Below are 18,045 nucleotides of genomic sequence, written 5' to 3' on the forward strand. Positions count from 1 at the left end.
TATTTACCAGAAAAACTAAAATTCACTGATGCTTTTAATGTATTTAATATATGCCTTTTAAAAAATATATATATTTAAATTTCATAGAACAAAAAAAACTGATTGGGCATAATTGCATATAGAAGCACGCAGCACGTGTCTCCTATGTTATCAGATAACAGTTTTAAGCTTCACGAATGAACGTCTGGATGGCAATAATCAGCGTTGACGCGTTCTGGGGTCGCCAGTGACGTGCGATTGATCCCCGCGACTCGCGCCGACGGGCGAGCGCCCAGCGAGTTGACACGGAGGATGTCGCGTTTGCAAGGTTTAGGTGTCAGCTGTTCTTGTACCTTAACAGCTGCACAGTTGTGGCCTCCTTGCAACTTGGAAACGTATCCACGGCCGGAGGGTAAAATCGCGAGAATGTCGGCCGGTGACCGTGCACAGGGCTCCCCCCTCCCTCCCTGACCTTCGCCCACAACGGCATGGCACTGTGAGCCTGGCTGCGCTGACGCTCAAATACAGCCGCTTCTTACAGGCCTAACCCCTCTCATTCGAGATTCAAATGATGAGACGTTAATTTTATGTATTGCAGTTAATCTGCTGTGTGGTTGAGAATCAATAGTTTTGTGACATCAAATAGAACCATGACACAAACGTATGCAATTAACTGCTGTGGACTGCCATGTTTAATTGTGATTAATTAATTGTTGTTTTTTATCTCAAACGGTTCCGTTTCATTTTTACCTCGTTGTTGGCAACTTTGCAACCGTGCATCATCCAAGACGCTTTTCCTATTCCATGTTTTCTTCCACGATGTCAAGTGGTTCACTTCTCTGAATATTCTCAATTCATCTGGTTCCCATTGTATTCTAATTGTATTCTTCCATTCTGCTCAGAGGAAGTGAGGGATTTCTTTATTGGCACTTTAGAAACATCGTGGCCATGATTTTCATTCGTCAGTTTCTGTGACTGTAATGGATTTACAACCAATCTGAAAGGTAATTTCGCATTTAGGTAAAATATGTAACGGGCTCAATTTACAAGGCATCACGGGATACTTTTTTCGGTCAATCTAATTTCGGGAAAGATTATTTCACATAGCATTTACTAAATAAAAGTGATAATTTTTAATAACTGTATGATATTCTTGGTTCTTTTGGTAAAGTCACGTAGAAGGAAAATAAGAATTGTTTTAACCTTAATTTTAGAACTTTCGTGACTGCAGGAATTATTATTTGGTTCTTTCGGTTAAGTCACGTCTAAAGATAAAATAATAAATTAAATAATAGAATACGACGTTTCGATTGCAACACAAGCAATCATCATCAGGTATAATGAAATAGCGACATAATATCTAACCAGAAAACTATAGACAGACATATTAGCAGACAGATATCACAAGATACATACATAGCGAGAGCAACACAGGTGACAGAGAGGGGTGATCGTCTCTGTGGGGTGGCCTTAAATAGACAGAGGGGGGGGGGGCGGAGGCAGAGAGAGGGAGGGGGGTTAGAAAAAATTAGCATATCAATGAGTGGTCCAAAAGAAAACGTGGTGCTGCGAGTACGATGGCACAGCAAGCAAGCCTGAAAATCAGGAGAAAGACACACTAAAATTAAATAACCTAGTAAAAAGACCGACCCTCTGTGTTGAAACACGGCAGAACTGATTCTTCGGCCGTTGCCGATCATTGCTACAACTCGGCGGGCTCTCATGATATTGTCTTTTCCGAGACCAAGGTTCTCTGCAAGCCTCCTGGCTACCATCAAAGGTTTGTACACGAAGCCATACAAATATACAAACACAGACATAATTTCAACCGTGATGATGGGTACAAACTCAGTAATCACTGGAAAGATGTTATTAACCACGCAAAAAAGACTTAATTACACTTTTTGGACCATCTTATCTGTCAGGCACTATTTTAATTTACTTCACCGAGTGTTAACATCCCCAGTTATTTTTTAACAGTACTCTCTTCATTTTTCAGCCTGCATTGGTATAAACATGGACATTTTCGTTCCTTTGTTCTATCATGTGTATCAGACCTCCCCTCCCCCCTTTCTGCCCATTGTGTTGGCGTGCGCAGCAGCCGCGTCCAAGCCGTCGCCAAATGTTTTGTTGGCTCCCTCCCCCTCCCACCCCCCCCCCCCTCCCGATACGTTCCATTCATTGGCTACCACATTCTGATGAACTCCCCCCCCCCTCTCCTCCCCCCCTTCAACTTGCTTATAAGGGATTACATTTTGAATCATTGCTTCACTTGATGCAGCTAATCTGGCTGTGACGGTCCCACCTGATGACGGAGACTTGTGTTGCCTCCGAAACGTCGTGAATTTTATTTTTATTTTTGTTTTGTTTTATTTTACTTTCATTACTTTTAATGTTTTACCTACGTGACTTTACCGAAAAAACCTGAGAATATGAATCATTGCAGTCACGAAAGCTTCAAATCTAGAATGTATTACATTACATTTCGATATTTTACTAGGTTATTTAATTTTAGTGTGTCTTTCTCCTGATTTTCAGGCTTGCTTGCTGTGCCATCGTACTCGCAGCACCACGTTTTCTTTTGGACCACTCATTGATATGCTAATTTTTTCTAACCCCCCTCCCTCTCTCTGCCTCCGCCCCCCCTCTGTCTATTTAAGGCCACCCCACAGAGACGATCACCCCTCTCTGTCACCTGTGTTGCTCTCGCTATGTATGTATCTTGTGATATCTGTCTGCTAATATGTCTGTCTATAGTTTTCTGGTTAGATATTATGTCGCTATTTCATTATACCTGATGATGATTGCTTGTGTTGCAATCGAAACGTCGTATTCTATTATTTAATTTATTATTTTATCTTTAGACGTGACTTAACCGAAAGAACCAAATAATAAAGAATTGTTTTATAATTAAATATTTTTATTATTGTATTATTTCCCTTCTACGTGAATTTACCGAAAGAACCAAGAATATGAATCCCTCTCCACTCCAGTGCTGTGGGTTTAGAGCAGCAGGGGCCTGAATTATTATTATTGTTAAAACATAATAAAATAATTATTTTATTATGTTTTATTTTTATTATTTTTTTCATTTCCCTTCTATGTGACTTTACCGAAAGAACCAAGAAGATGAATCCCTGCAGTCACGAAAGCTTTAAATCGAAATAAAATTATGAATGTTGTTGTGTTGTTTTTCATCCTCTTTACCTGTTAGCATCAGAACCGTGCTTAAACATGACGCCACAACGGATCGCTTCGATAGTTTACATGCGAATACACGGCATGATTTTCATACATTGTCAGTCACATTCTTCGTCTGATTACATATCTTCATTATTGAACGTCACATGCCTTTGTTGGTTGTGATACAAGCGAGGACTCTACATGCATAGTCATGCCAGTATTCTCTTGAATTACATTCATCACAAATCACTCTTCTCCCACAACTCGTAATTGGACGCTGCACCAAGCACTGCACCACAGTGGCCGGCGCAGCATCAGAAGAGCCTCCACTAAGCCTGACGTGCGGTTTCGCCTCGTGCCGTGCGACGTGTGTAGGTCTTCAGCAAGAAGCTCGACTTTAGTCACGTGCAGTCCAAGTGTGGCTCCATGGCCAACATCAAACACGTGCCAGGAGGAGGGCGCGTGAGTATTCTGGCGCTCACGTCTCTGGTTTCCTTCCTGCTGTGATCTTGCGTCGCTTCACCTGAGCCCATGGCATTTCCCACAATGCTGTAGAACAATAGAGTGGTGTGTATTGGTATACAGATGTGCCATCATTCCTGTTGATCCCCTATCATGGTTCCTCCAACTTGGAATATGCTTTTTTTCTGACGAAGCATTCAATTTAAAAATCATAACAACACAGACCTCGGGCTGTGTTTTTTTTCAGTTTCGTACAACACATATGATAGGCAGTGTGATGTCAGCGCCCTAGTAACAACACTATCTATGTATTTTCTTCAAACTTGGCATCGCTTGAGCATACTTATTTTGTAAATTGAATGCAAGACAGGCAGCTGTCCTGGCCGAGTGTTGCACTGCTGCTCCGCTTTACGTTGCGTTATCACATCCCAGTCACGGCCTCGTGAGCACGTGTGTCCTTGTCGACCCGGGGAAATGGCATGGAGTACAGCTATACCCAGAACTGGAGCTGTGCGTGAACCTATAATTATATCTTTTTTTGCCATTCTACCGACGTCATCTGCCCAAATGTATCCCGCCTCCCGTCCTGGCCGAGGGAGACTGGCCACGTCATGTGTGCGAGTCATCTCTGGCATTGCTTTGTTCCACTGTTGTGTCCAATGGATATGGATTATTCACAACAACAAACGGGATGAACAAAAAATAACAATGTGCTGTGCCTCATATTATGGCAATTTAATTGTGGCTAGTTTACCTTTGATTTGTAATATTATAAATTATCTAATAGCAATGTCAAATTCATTACCAGTATTTTTTTTCCAGCTGATATTCTATATGGACGTATTGTTAATATGCTTATAACCTGTATTACCTTCTAATTTTTGTGAAAAGTCTTGATGTGGATACTATACAATATTGAAATGGTATTGCATGTTCACTTTGTTAAGGAGAGTAAACCATCACGCAAACGCCGGTCATTCTCGCAGCAGCAGCTGCTTTTGGCTAAGCCATCAAACAAAGGCGGTGGTCACCGCATCGCGCAGCGCTTTCAGATACACTTCTGCGGCCGTCTGGAATGCTCTTCCTTCCGATATTAGCAAGCCACTGGAGCTCTGAGCTTTTAAATCATCTACATTGAAAACTCATTTCTTTAGAACTGCTTTTTGTGTTTAGTTTGTAGTCCTTCCTTATGCACACATAAATACATGCGCCATCACGATAACCAACACCAACTGCAGAAGGCACGCACCCTTAAATTCCCACTTTCAACCACGTCCCCACCACTCCGAGCAGGTGCAGATCGTGACCAAGAAGATCGATCTGAGCCACGTGACGGCGAAGTGTGGCTCCAAGCACAACATCCACCACAAGCCAGGTGCGTGGGGGAGGGAGTACTCAGGGCTCACACCTAGAGCTCGTTTTGTCGAAGCAAGTGAGAAGTCACGAGACCAGGGGAGACGCTCCGTTGCAAAGCGGAACCTGGGTCACCAAAATGAAGCGGACAGAAATCAGATCAAAAACAGCTGTGTCACGTGACTTGTGCACCTGCGACAGCCAGCTTGGTACCCGTGAGGCCTGGCTGTACACTTGCACACCTGTGCACCTGTGCACGTGTGCACGTGCACACCTGTGCACCTGTGCACGTGCACACTTGTGAAAGTACAGCACTGACCGACCGTGCGCCCCACAGGAGGAGGGAACGTGACCATTCCCAGCCACAGGGACAAGAGCAAGGGAGCCTCTCTGGAGAACGTCCTGGGCGAGGTGGGGAGCAAGGTGAGGATAGCACGATCTGCCATGTCCTCGCCAGTTACTCGCGATGCTGACCCTGTGAGCCCTCCTCGCACGTGTGTGTGTGTGCCTGCAGAATGAACCACGTGCACCACGGCTCTTGTGACACGTAGCCTGGAATTAACCACGTATATGTATTTTAAACTTCTTTCGCACCGTACATAACCAACCGTGCTTATCACAAGTGCGAGAGAAGGACAACAAACTAAACACAAAATGCAATTCTCAAGGAATGAGTGCTCAATCTAGATTTAATATTGCATAGCTCCAGTGGCTTCCTAATGCCGAGGCGCACACTGGAACGGTGTGGCCACTGGACTGGAAATGCAGAGGGTGGCCGGTGAAGTTCGATCTCCCAGACATTTGTGGTGCATCGGTGAACTTGGCTCGATTTGCCTATCAGAGACACCACCACTGTTGATATTATCTCTGTTGTACATTTGTAGTAGGTGCTGGTGTTGATTCGTTTTAATGGTTACGTTGAAATTCGTAGAATAAAGTTTACATTTTACTAAGCACAAGTGGAATCAAAGGTTGTGCATGGGAGTCAAGCAATGAGGAATGTAAATTAAAAAAATGAATTATTTGTCTGACAGCCATGACAAATTGCCAAATGAATAGTTGGGCTTTGTTTAGCGATTGCTTTATTTTCGTGAGAGTGGTGGCAGTAATGAGGTAAACTTCGTTGTACGCTCCCCGAAGAATTGCTTTGGAAAGAGGCTTTTCATCTTCCCAGAGCAGGGAGACAGCGTGTGGCGTTCCATTTATTCTCAAGCAGATCCATACACGGGTGATGTCGATCCGTGGTGTGGCAGCTTGATTCATGCACAGAGAAAAACAGAGAATGCAATCAGCGTCTGCGTGAATTCAACAAATACGTGCATTCGACAGAACGCATTGTGGACGGTGTAATTTGATGCTCTTGACGAGTTGTGGCATTCCACCTAAAGAGCTATTGGAACACCGCGATGTTACACGTAACCTTAATGAATGGGATTGGTGAATGAAGAAGAGCTTCAAACGGTTAATGTGAAGCGTATTAAAACATCATTAGGACAGCTTTACAGTATTTATTTGAAGACAGGGCTTTAGAGTACACGTATCCCTCGATTTACCAAAGGGATGTGTTTTTTAAAAAACGCGCATAAAATGAAATTTCGTAAATCGGAATGGCTTTTCTCATTAATTTAATACAACACAATTCGGGATGTGTTTCAGACTCACTCCAACTCTACTCCGAACCTAAAATATAATAAACCTATATCACTTTTCACAATACAAAAAAATGATAAAGAACATACATATTGAAGCGATTGAATAGTAATTAATGTAAAACAAAAATAATTAACCTTTTCAGGGAACTCACCAAACGATCTGCATGTTGGAATGAGTGGCAAGGTGACGTGGAGACGTCACTGCTGCCCTGCAGGGACACGTGACGCTGCCCTGCAGGGACACGTGACGCTGCCCTGCAGGGACACGTGACGCTGCGGCCTCCCGGGTGGCACTTGTTTGATGACCTCGTGCCGCCTGCCGGAGTGAACTTTCTCTCGCGTGGAAATTCAATTTCGTTCATCAAAAAGCGTCCATGATTTGTTCAGTTGCGTTGATGCGATACTTCATAAACCGAGCGTTGGCAAATCGAGAGATACCTGAAGAGTATTAAGCAAGGCACAAGGATGTTATTCGCGTTCGTTAACAGTCGAAGACAGTGAATGATGAGGACGACGCATCTGTGCAAATTAGTTTGTTCTAGTAACCATCCCGTGCTGTGCACATGAGTCTCTGTAAATATAAACATTGTTTATGCACTGTAACTGCACTTAATTAGATTACCAACTTAAAGTTTGATTTAAAAACACAACCAGGATTTCATGATTTTAACAAAAAAACAGTAAAGAGATTAATGAAACAGAAAATTGGTGTGAAATTGATCCAATTTCCAGAAAATCACACCTGTCATGTATGCCCAACTATTATGTAATGCTTAGTGTGGTGGGACATTTTTCCAGAGCACTGGTTGGTTAACTCTTATTTAACTACATAAATTACATTTTATTTCAACCATGTAAGAACCCATTGAGACAACGTTGTTTAACAAGACACACTTGGGAAAACGATACGGGTTTAACAATAGAGCAGACTTGTAACGCGTGTTCATTTAACGCGTGGTTTTCTCCGGATGCCCCGGTTTCCACCCCGTGCGTATAAACTCTCCTTGCTATAGAGAGAAGACGGCAGAACTTGGACAATTGTTCGCGCCGTCTTAGCGCCTGGTTGCCTTCCAGCTTGCCTATGCTTGCTCAGCGATTGTGAGATGCGATATGCGTACATGACGCTATGTAAAACTCATCATTATTTTAAAGCATTGTAAGTTCGGGGAGCAAAGGTTAAGTTGAAATAAACGTTCTAAAGCATTATAATTAAAACTAAAACTTCCATTACAAATATAGAAGTTGTGATAAGTAGTGTGGATTATTTTTCAAGTATAATTAGAATAATATTCTTATAGCAATTTAAAGCTTTCGTGACTGCAAGGATTCATATTCTTGGTTCTTTCGGTAAAGTCACGTAGAAGGGAAATAATAAAATAATAATAAAACATAATAAAATTGTATTGTTATTATTTCCCTTCTACGTGACTTTACCGAAAGAACCAAGAATATTCTTAGAGCATTTAAAAATTTATATTATGAAACGTTTCAGCTTATTCTAAGCTAGAACTCAACTCGATGAGCCACCTGACTGCCCAACTGCAAGCACAGCCAAGGCCCAAGCTGCCACTGGCTTACTGTGTATTAAATCTCTGCAGATTGAAGACTGTTCCACAGTGCTAAAGCTACCTTGGGTTTCTGCACACTGAGGAAGACTCATTTATCAACACCCTGAGAGGGGGGGAGGATCTCTGCGAACAGGGCCGCCAAGCAGGGTTTGACTGGGCTATCAGCCAACAAGCCGGTCCTGGGCTTGGGCCATCACACACTCACCCATATTAAACCCTCAACTTCTGTCCATTAGCAAATTAAATTCATTTGGAAAAGTGTTCAGCAACCCAAGCTGCAATGATTCGGCTTTGCCAGCAGATGCCAATCTTGGAGCTGGGCTACTGCACACAATCATGGGGTAAGGAGGAGGCCACAGCAGCAGAGTTAAATCCAGATAATCCTTCTATAGGCCTCTGTTGGAAGGAAACATCATAAGTATTTATTCTTGGACTAAAGGTTTCGGGTTTTTTCTATTATGCATATGCATATCCAACCAATGACCACGTTGCTTAATGATTGATCTTTTTTTATTGTATCTCGTATGGAATAGCTTGGATGTATCTTGTGTCTGAGCCTCGTCTGTATGCCGAGGAAGCAACACGACAACAACTGTCGCTGCCCCACAGACCGACTCGCCGCCGAAGGACACGAGCGAGGCCCGGGCGGAGAGCCGCTCGCGCTCCCCCAGCGCGTCCGGAGGGCCCTCCCCGCTGCGCATCAGCAAAGTGTGCTCCATGGGCAGCCTCTCGCAACCGGACGGCCTCGCGCAGTCCGAGCCGCCGGCCAGCCAGCTCGCCGCAGTGCTGGTCCAGCAGGGCTTGTAAGGGGCCCAGCCCCTCGTGCCCCCACCCCCCCCCCCTTCCCCCCACGTATCACGGGCCAGATTTTCTGCGATCGGCGTAATGGTGAACAGAAACGTTACAAAGTGCATTTTGCTGATGAAAGCATGTAGTCGCGTGGTACTCGTGTGGTGTGATCGTAGGCCTTAAGTAACCTCGCATTTCCTTTCTTTCGTGGCTTTTAAAGGAGTGCGATGCGGCGCCGGTCCTGTCGCAGGTTTGAGATGTACCCAGCCGCCGCTCATAGCTGTGCATTGACGCAGCTTTGATATTTGCTGACACAGAGCGCAAGTGTGCGAAAACGACGAGAGGCTGCCACACACCGCTTAATGCACGCACAGCATGCATTCAACGTAGCGCCGCAAATGTCGCGCGCCCCATGATGTAGACATACCGCATGAACTTAACACCGCAATCTCGCTACAAACGCAGAGCCACGCGGCATCTGTTCACCATTTTGTGATCGTTCACAATGGGGCTCCTCGTGCAGAAGATCGGATATTATATGAGCATGCAATTCATGAGGTCTATAAGACCGTGCATAGCATTGTGACCGACAAACGTTCTGACGGACTTTGTCGTCAGCAGAAAGCATTTCCTATGAAATGCATCCAACGTGATTTCCAATTTAGGCAAGTCATATTATTCTTATTAACGTATTATATAAGTATACCCCTCTGTAAATGGCTCTAGCTTAAAGTGGCTTGCCCCAACGTCTGCCACTGCGCAGATAAAATATGTTAGAACATTCTCATCCACGACTTTTAACCCTTCCACCAGCAGACGGATTTGCATTTTTTTCATCCATTTGCATCGTCCAATGCTACGTTTCAGGGAGCGCGCTTGCACTAGGGATGGGACAGGATTATGACGACACAGCCAATGTGCTTTGGCTCGGCAAGAGGCTGCCCTTGCTTACGCAATGGATATGCTTTTCTTTAATGTGACATTACTTTTGCCAAAAAAATATGAAGCTATATTTAACAGTGACTAAAACACAACAGACTCTCCTGGTTTTACTCAGCAAGTAACCACAGCAGGACGATGTTATATGCTACTAAACAGCTGGTCCTTAGCAGTTTGCAAAGCCAAGGTTGGTTTTCACTCGAGTCGATGTGGCTTCAGCTTTCTCAATTTCCCTTTACGGGCGAAACCCAAAAGCTATCCCGCACAGTGAAACTAAAGTTATGCATTTTGACCATCTCTGGTTTTAAGCAGACTGGAAAACCTTGTGTTGGTTCAGTCTACTAACCAATCATCAGTGATGCCAAATGCAAAATGGAATTGGTCACACTTGCACCAGCAAGTGTGACCAAGCAAGTGAAGTTATGTTTTGTTCTGTTTGGAGTCTTCCGCTCTTTGTGCAAATGAAAGGACATGCGATTTGGATTGTTCCACCTTGTGCTGATGCTGGCGATTCCATCTAAAGTGTACGCATTTGACCACGTGACAAAGAGAGTGAGAAAGGATTCAAACAAGCCAAGCTAATGCGGGCTTTCTAAACAGTAGATGGAGTTTTGGTGATAAACAAAAACACTGCTCAGCTCAACCACAATGCCATCGTGTCAACAACAGGGTTGAAGGGTGACAAGATACACAGCGGAAACTCCAGTAATCCGAAATATGGGGGAGGGGTCATATCGCGGATCCTGTAAGCCGTGGCACACCGCAGCGGTAGGTTTTGTTATCCACGGAAACAAGTCGTGCCAGTACGACGTGCCACAGGTTATGGGAGCAATTGGCGACACGATTCAATCAATCTGCAAAAATATTTGTACTACAAGAAAACGGGTTTTCCGAGATCCATATGGCACAAATCTGCCATATGGGTCTGCGTTGGGGTAGATTTGTATTTTAAAGACTCGATATCCAAGTCTAATAAATTATAATTATGTTATATGAAACAAATCACGTGAACAAAGCTAGTTTGTGGTGATGTAAAACAAACATTTCTAAATTAAAAATCTTACCTCCGCGTGTCCCAGCCGATTGGCTCCTGCAGCTCCACATTGGCACACAACAAAGAATCCGCGAGTTACAGGCCTTCGCAGAATATTGGATCGCGGATTATTAAAGTTGTGCTGTAGCATAAAGTGGTAAATGTTTTGGAGCAATCCTTAACCATTTATAAGCTGTGTTTATTGTTAGGGATGCAGACCATTTGGCCCTCTGATAAACTGTAATGCGTTTCAGATTCCACATCTTTTTTTGTTACTGCAATGAGCTAAACATGAATACAAACAAAAATACAATAAGTAATGTTAATAGATGTGAAACTAGTTTTCACATTAAAATATCTGTATGTGTATCGATGAAATCTCTATGAAAAGTCAAAAATGTAGACAATTTATTTAGTTGCCACGAAAATACCCAATGCTGAAGCATCAAGAAATAAGTATAGAATATGTAATGGCTTCTTGCAGTTGTGGAGAAGTTTTTGAACATAATATTGATTAGACAATGCACGATGCGATGCCAATGTTACCCTCAATGCCGTGCTCATTATCTTAATTGCCGGAGGAAGCCGCAAGGCTTGCTGCTGCACTACTGCGGCACATTGGCTTCTGTACTCGTGTGGAACTGGAAGGCTAGCTGCTGTTGGGTGTGCCGTGCTTTTTAAATGTAGCGAGTCCACAATCTGTCCACGAAGCGTGCCGAACACTTTGGCTGAAATAAGCGTGGGTAAATCATCTCCAAGTGACCACTGGTCTATAAAGTAGCATTACCAAAAAAGTTCACCATAAGCAATTACACGGTAAAAAATCCAACTTTGCGCCAACGTTACGCCAACGTTGGCTTGTGGTTAGAACCATTTGTCCAACGTTTGGCCGACGGTTCCACGTCTACTGGGCATGCCCTCTACCCAAGTGGATTCAACGCTGTACTGTTAAGTGACCAAAACTGACCGTTGGTACATTTCATGGAATGTTACGGACTCCTCATCGGCACGGCGTGGAAGCGCGTCCACTCAGCACCCTGGCGGGGTCACCGCACGCCGCGGCAGCAGCAGCAGCATCTACGGCCTCCTTGGATTGATTGAAGAAGAACAAAAGTCGCATTCAATTATATAACACGTTTCAAAACCATTTCTCTCCCCCCCTCCCCCTCGCCATACGCAAGAAGACGCACAAACGTTTGAGGAAACTCCGCACGCTCGATCGTGGCACATGACTGGAGTGTGAAATCGCAACATATTTGCTGCACGCCAGCAGCATGTGTCTATTAAGCATCGCCGATGAGCACGGTTGGCTGCGTACGGTGTGAAAGAAGTCCAACACACACACACGTCCACCACCATGCCGTTATATAGAGGACCTGTCCAGTCAGTCGCCTACTTTATTGTAAAAGTGGAACATTCACATATTTTTGTTGCGTTTATCAGGATTTAAATCAAGTAAAGCAAGCACCAGACTTTTTCAGGGTTTGAGGAATTGAGTTGTCCATGTGATATATTTATATATATACACATATATATATATAAATATATATATACACACATATATATATAAATATATATTTAAATATAACGCCTGCACGTGATTGGCTGCATGCCACCTCTAATCAGGCCGATGGAATTATCTTCTTTGACTGAAAAAGTTTGGATTCATTCCACGCGTTCAACCCCTGTTCCACGACACCTGGCTTAAGACAAGTCAATCCGTCATGCAAACGAGCGCTAACACTTTATGTTAAATGAAAAAAAAGCAAAGTGCCACCTACTATTGGAATTTATTGAATTATTTATTTAAAAACCCGGTGTCTGGAAATAACTTTGAATTTGCTATGCAAATGCATGTTTGGTTTCCAGTACTGTAATTATATCCTTATCCAAGTAGCTTCTAAAATAGTAACTGACTAACCTGATTACAAATATCATTTCTGGTTACTATGTAATTGCTTAATGTCTGCGATTTATTTTTCTAAATCCCTTATCCCTACAAAATTGTCTTGGTACCATTACACTTCTAGTTAGTGAGTATTGCAACACAAGCACGATTGTTTTATCGCAAACAAAAACGTCTCATGCGCGACAATTATGAGGCACACTCGGAAACGTTACCCATAAACACTTTTGTTGAGCGCACTGCCAAAGCAAAAGACAAATCCCATCAGCATTCGTTTTTATCTCTTTACGGAAATTGTAATATTTGCATTGCAGCAAAAAAAGCTGGTTAAAGGTCAGAGTGAGTGTTTGCCGACGACTTTCTGTGAGGCGTTTGCGAGGAAATGGGCACGATACAATGCCTCATTGCGGCAAGTCTTCTTGAGGCCATCAAGACGTGAGTGATTTGACATTGGCTGGCTCGGCTCACCGAGGGGTGTCTTTAAGTTACCAGGAACATTTGTTTTGAACAAAAATGATGACTCCCCCTGACAGGATCACAAGCTATGGGCTTTCCTGGTGCCACGTGATGGCTCTGTTGGATGCTGCAGTTGATCAACGATCGAGTGTACGCACTGCCAAGGCCTGTTTCCAGACTATTCTAAGGCACCGATATGTTACGACGACTTAATTTATACTTATATTTGCGTTAGGTTTCTTAGGCACGTACAGCATTCAAGGTGGAGAGGGCTGAAATGATCCAGTCCAGGTTGCAACCCACGAACTGGTGTGATCAGTGCAGGTGAATGTAGATTATAGTTTTTTAATGCGAGAGAAAAACACAACAACACTGTGACATATGCAAACGTGAGACCAGATCAAATCAATTCTCTGACCTAGTTTGCTTATTATGCTTAAGGTTGTTTGTAATCGGATACTACACGATTTAATACATGTTAATTTAACTTTAAATGAAGTGTTGCCCAGCAAGCTGTGGCGAGCAAATATAAAACATACTTCTGCCTGTTTTGCTCCTCAAGGATTATTCTGCTGTTGTTACCCAGCTCAACAATGCACCTGCACCACCGCGTGTTTTGTTAATACCCTAGGCTATTGTAAGATTTCTCTACGTTACTTGTAGTAGATGAACGGAATTACGATATTATATATTGTGTTATGATAACTGTATTCTTTAGCCGCTTAACAAACAAAAAAACTAAAACAAAAAAACAGCCTTTAACATTCTATTACTTTAGAAGCGTACTAACACTACTTCTCTATACTCCGATATGGTTAGACCAGTTAGATATTGAATGAATTTGCATGTCTGTTTTGAGATTTAAGTTTAATGCTTACTAAACTTAGCACTTTAATGGATATGCCTGGACGAGTATAGCAACAAGGGACATACAGAGACAATGAAATGTGTGGAGACAGCCGTGAGCACAAGTGGAGTTGTGAATCACGCACACAGCATTCGGCTTGGCTTATGATGTGCAGTCACGTACAGCTTTGGATAGGCCAAGTGTCTTGTAATTAAGGTCTGTTTGTTGCGGGTTTACTGAGTTGAACATTTATTGAAACAAAAAAGAGAGAGAGAGATTTTTAAAAAAACACAGGGTAAAGAACATTCTGCAAATGTCTCCGAACTGCTGTGCCAAAGTTTAGGTTATCAGCAGAGGATGATGGTGCAGTTTGTACTTTTCAGGGCAAAAATGCTAAAAGAGAAAGTGTGTGCAGCAGGCCTGGCCAAGGCACTGCGTGCTCGCTTCACGCGAGACGCAGGGAGGAGGACACCGGCTACGATTTGACCCCCAGCGTGAGTTGTGGTATTTGTCCGTCTGAATTTGGTCGACGTGACACTAACCAGATAATATGATATCAGTTAAACTGGTTTGGGGGAAAAATACAGTGAATAAGAATATGACGTTATTTTTAGACATCCATTGGCTGACTACAATGTATAAAGGGTCCAGTGACGATGGCTCGTGTTCTCCCGATAGAGTGCATAGCGTAGGGGTCGAACAGTGACGACGGATGCTTGTTATTAAGTGCGATGTGTCAGGGTCCAGCAGCAGGTCTGCTGGGGTAATTGGGTGGTGGGGGGGGGGGCGATTTTTCTGTTACAAGAAGATAACACAAAATAACACTGGTCGTTCTATGAGCGTGCGTGTGTCACAAGGTGAAATCACAGCACCATTTATCAAGGCCTTTTAGTTTGGATACGAAAACTCTCCGCCCCCCACCACCACCACCACCACAAAACAGACCCCAGGTGCGGGAACATTAAATTGACTTATTTCCAAGTCGTGAACAGATTGTCAACTGGGTTTAAGTAGATTGTTCGGATATGGATGGAAATTGGTTTACAATAACGGAGGAAGCCCGGTGGAGCAACGGTGTAAATAAGAATGCCGTGTGAGTTTCTGCACAACAAGCAAGCTTACATCGTCTCCATTGCGTTCCCGCGGTGCTCGGGCTCGTTGATAATTGTTGTTGCTTCATATTTTTGGTTCTTTTGGTAAAGTCACGTAGAAGGGAAATAATAAAATAATATAAATATAAAACAAAACAAATTCTCACGACGTTTCGACTGAAACACGAAACCGTCGTGAGCATTTTTATTGTTTTATATTTATATTATTTTATTATTTCCCTTCTACGTGACTTTACCGAAAGAACCAAGAATATGAATCCCTGCAGTTACGAAAGCTTTAAATAAAAAAAAATGTTGTTGCACCGTGATAATTATTGCACCACACAGCGCTCAGTGTATTCCCAGTTACACACAACGCCACATTCTTCAGCCGTGCAAGAGGAGTGCATCCAAGTGTAACAGGCTACGGTGCATACGACCTCAGGTGCAGCTGCGATGGCGTGATTTACCATTTGCAGTGACCCCAATGGTAGCGTAAAGGTGCACCACCACCACCATATGCTGTTCCGCTCTTTATCTCTGCTGGCATTCTCGCGGAGACGCTGCATTATTCAGAGTAACAATTCGGGTCAACCAATTTCACCATTTTTCATCGGTCGCACTGGACATGCCTAATGGCGCTGTTCTATTTAAAGCATGAGCTCTCGCAGTTGAAATGAGGCACCTTTGACACAATGCTGTTGTGCCCGTACCACAAGACTGGCCATGGCATTGACAATTTTGCGTCCACATCGCCGCCGCGGATTGGGAACAGGTTGAGAAGAGCGTAACATTCTTTTTGAGAGGTTTATTTACCTCAGATCTCAACCCGATTCTCTCATGCAGGAATTTAATTGGTATAATTATTCAGCTGCTGCTGCACATTTATTACACCTCCCTTAGTCTGCTGCATTGCTACTTGTAGTACACTTATAGTCAAATATACTGATGTTTTCCATTTTAAATCTCTACGAAAAATGAATAAGGTCAACTATAAACTTCTACTTTTCTTTTTGTTGATTTATTTTTGCTTATTTCCCCCCCTGCACTGTTGGGTAAAAAATGTGAAATTTCCCCAGTGGATTGTGTCTTCACTCAGAATCAAGTTGCCCTGTTGCAGACTGTAAACATAACTCTGACGCAGGATGCATACTTATTGCAGACTAGGCACCAACAGACACAGCTCCCTGGGAGAAAACTCGTGAATTCACGATTGCAAACAAAAAACAACTTGCTCTGATAAAGAATGCTGGCAATCTGGTTACATAACTGTGAGTGGCCATTCATCTCTCCCAGAGTTTCAAATAGATGCTATATTGAAACCCAGGCTTTATTGGCTGTAATAACAAAATAACTGCAGCATAACAGAAGTACAGAACGTGTTTGCACACAGAGGCGTCATATTGATTTTAACGATTCTAGGGATGATGCTTATTCTGTTAACCCGTGCTGTCATAGCTACTCGTTTTAAAAAACAATTCTTTCCACCAACAATTTGGATGAAATGCTGAATCTCCACAATGAAGTCTTAACATTATTTGCAGCTTGCATCACAGGTAATAAATAGCGGGGAGAACGGGGAATTGATCCAGCTACGGTGTCAGGATTAACGCTCCTTTGATTTCCGTTTCTCACTTGATACTGTGGGCCAACACGTTGCTCCAAAAGCTCCTCCACCTGCGGGCAACCCTTCACAGCTCCCCAATGCAGCCATACGCGTCACTCAGCCCATGCAGGCGATTTTAGGAAACGCATCGCTGTGAGGAAAATCTGCTAATTCAGACTCAATCACTTAATATTTTCACACCGAAACGATGCTCACCGGAACATATAGCAACAGACAATGTTTCCTTGCTTGTTGTGCATCTGCAGCATTACTGTGACACCGGATAAAGGTCAACACACGTGAAATGTATGCCTTTGGTTGGATTGCAGAGAGCTCACACAACTTTGTTTGAATATGTGTTTGCCAGTGTGAGTGTAATTCACTGGCGTCACTGGGTTGGCTGAATGTTTTGTTTGATAATGGCAGAGTGCATTGTTTCACAAAACTGCCATATGGTGTACTTATCTCAAACGTGATCATAAACACGATTGCATACTGTTATAAATTGGTTGATGCTTTCTCTTATGGGAAGTTAAACGCCACGCTTGACGTGTTCTGTTTTTTAACACATGGCATCGCAGTCGACTTGTGAGTCAGTTCAACATTCGTGGGCAGCCTCGATGGGAGTTCTCGAAGACGAGCCCACGTGCTCTCTCCTCTGGTCGGCAGTGTAACAGATCTCGGGGGAGACAGGCGACAAAGCAGATGGACGATGTGGTTGCTGTGCTTTGCATTTGGGTTGTGGTTGTGCTGGCTCTTGCGCAACGTGATTCGACGTTTTGTTTCTGTCGTATGTAGTAGTGGCTCCGTGATTTCCAGTAACGTGTTTGCCGTTTCAGTTTTCGTGTATCTACTGTAGCTGCTCAATTTAGCCCAAGCATCAAATAAACAGGTTATTCTTATCTGTAGGGCTGCTTGATTTTGTCTTTTGTTATTTAAATGACGTCTGACGCATTTTGCAATGTGCACGTTTTAGTTTTCATCGGGAACACGAATAAATAATACAACAAAAACATTCAATTGTTTTTTTCTCGCAAACCTTAAAATAGTCGTCCCAAGCAATCACCACGACACAGGCTCACAGCCCTGATCAAGTAAAAACGATGAATTGTGATTTTGACCGTGTAGATTGGGGGCGACTCGAGTCATAGGCGTCTTGTGCTGAGATGTCGAGAGCCCAC

At 43.3% G+C, this 18,045-nt stretch overlaps 1 protein-coding gene across 2 annotated transcripts in view; it reads left to right on the top strand.

The window, feature by feature from the left end:
* LOC144934615 (uncharacterized) overlaps positions 1–17,772 on the top strand; it is a 109,253-nt gene extending 91,481 nt beyond the window's left edge. For both annotated transcript variants that reach the window (XM_078860623.1, XM_078860622.1), the window contains 4 exons: positions 3,538–3,624; positions 4,918–4,999; positions 5,315–5,400; positions 8,807–17,772. In XM_078860623.1, coding sequence (XP_078716749.1) covers positions 3,538–3,624; positions 4,918–4,999; positions 5,315–5,400; positions 8,807–9,004 — 453 coding nt within the window. In that variant the 3' untranslated portion in view covers positions 9,005–17,772. The remainder of the gene's footprint in view (positions 1–3,537; positions 3,625–4,917; positions 5,000–5,314; positions 5,401–8,806) is intronic.
* The last annotated feature ends 273 nt before the right edge of the window (positions 17,773–18,045 follow it).

This window comes from Lampetra fluviatilis, chromosome 10, assembly GCF_964198595.1.
Source record: "Lampetra fluviatilis chromosome 10, kcLamFluv1.1, whole genome shotgun sequence".
NCBI lineage: Eukaryota > Metazoa > Chordata > Hyperoartia > Petromyzontiformes > Petromyzontidae > Lampetra > Lampetra fluviatilis.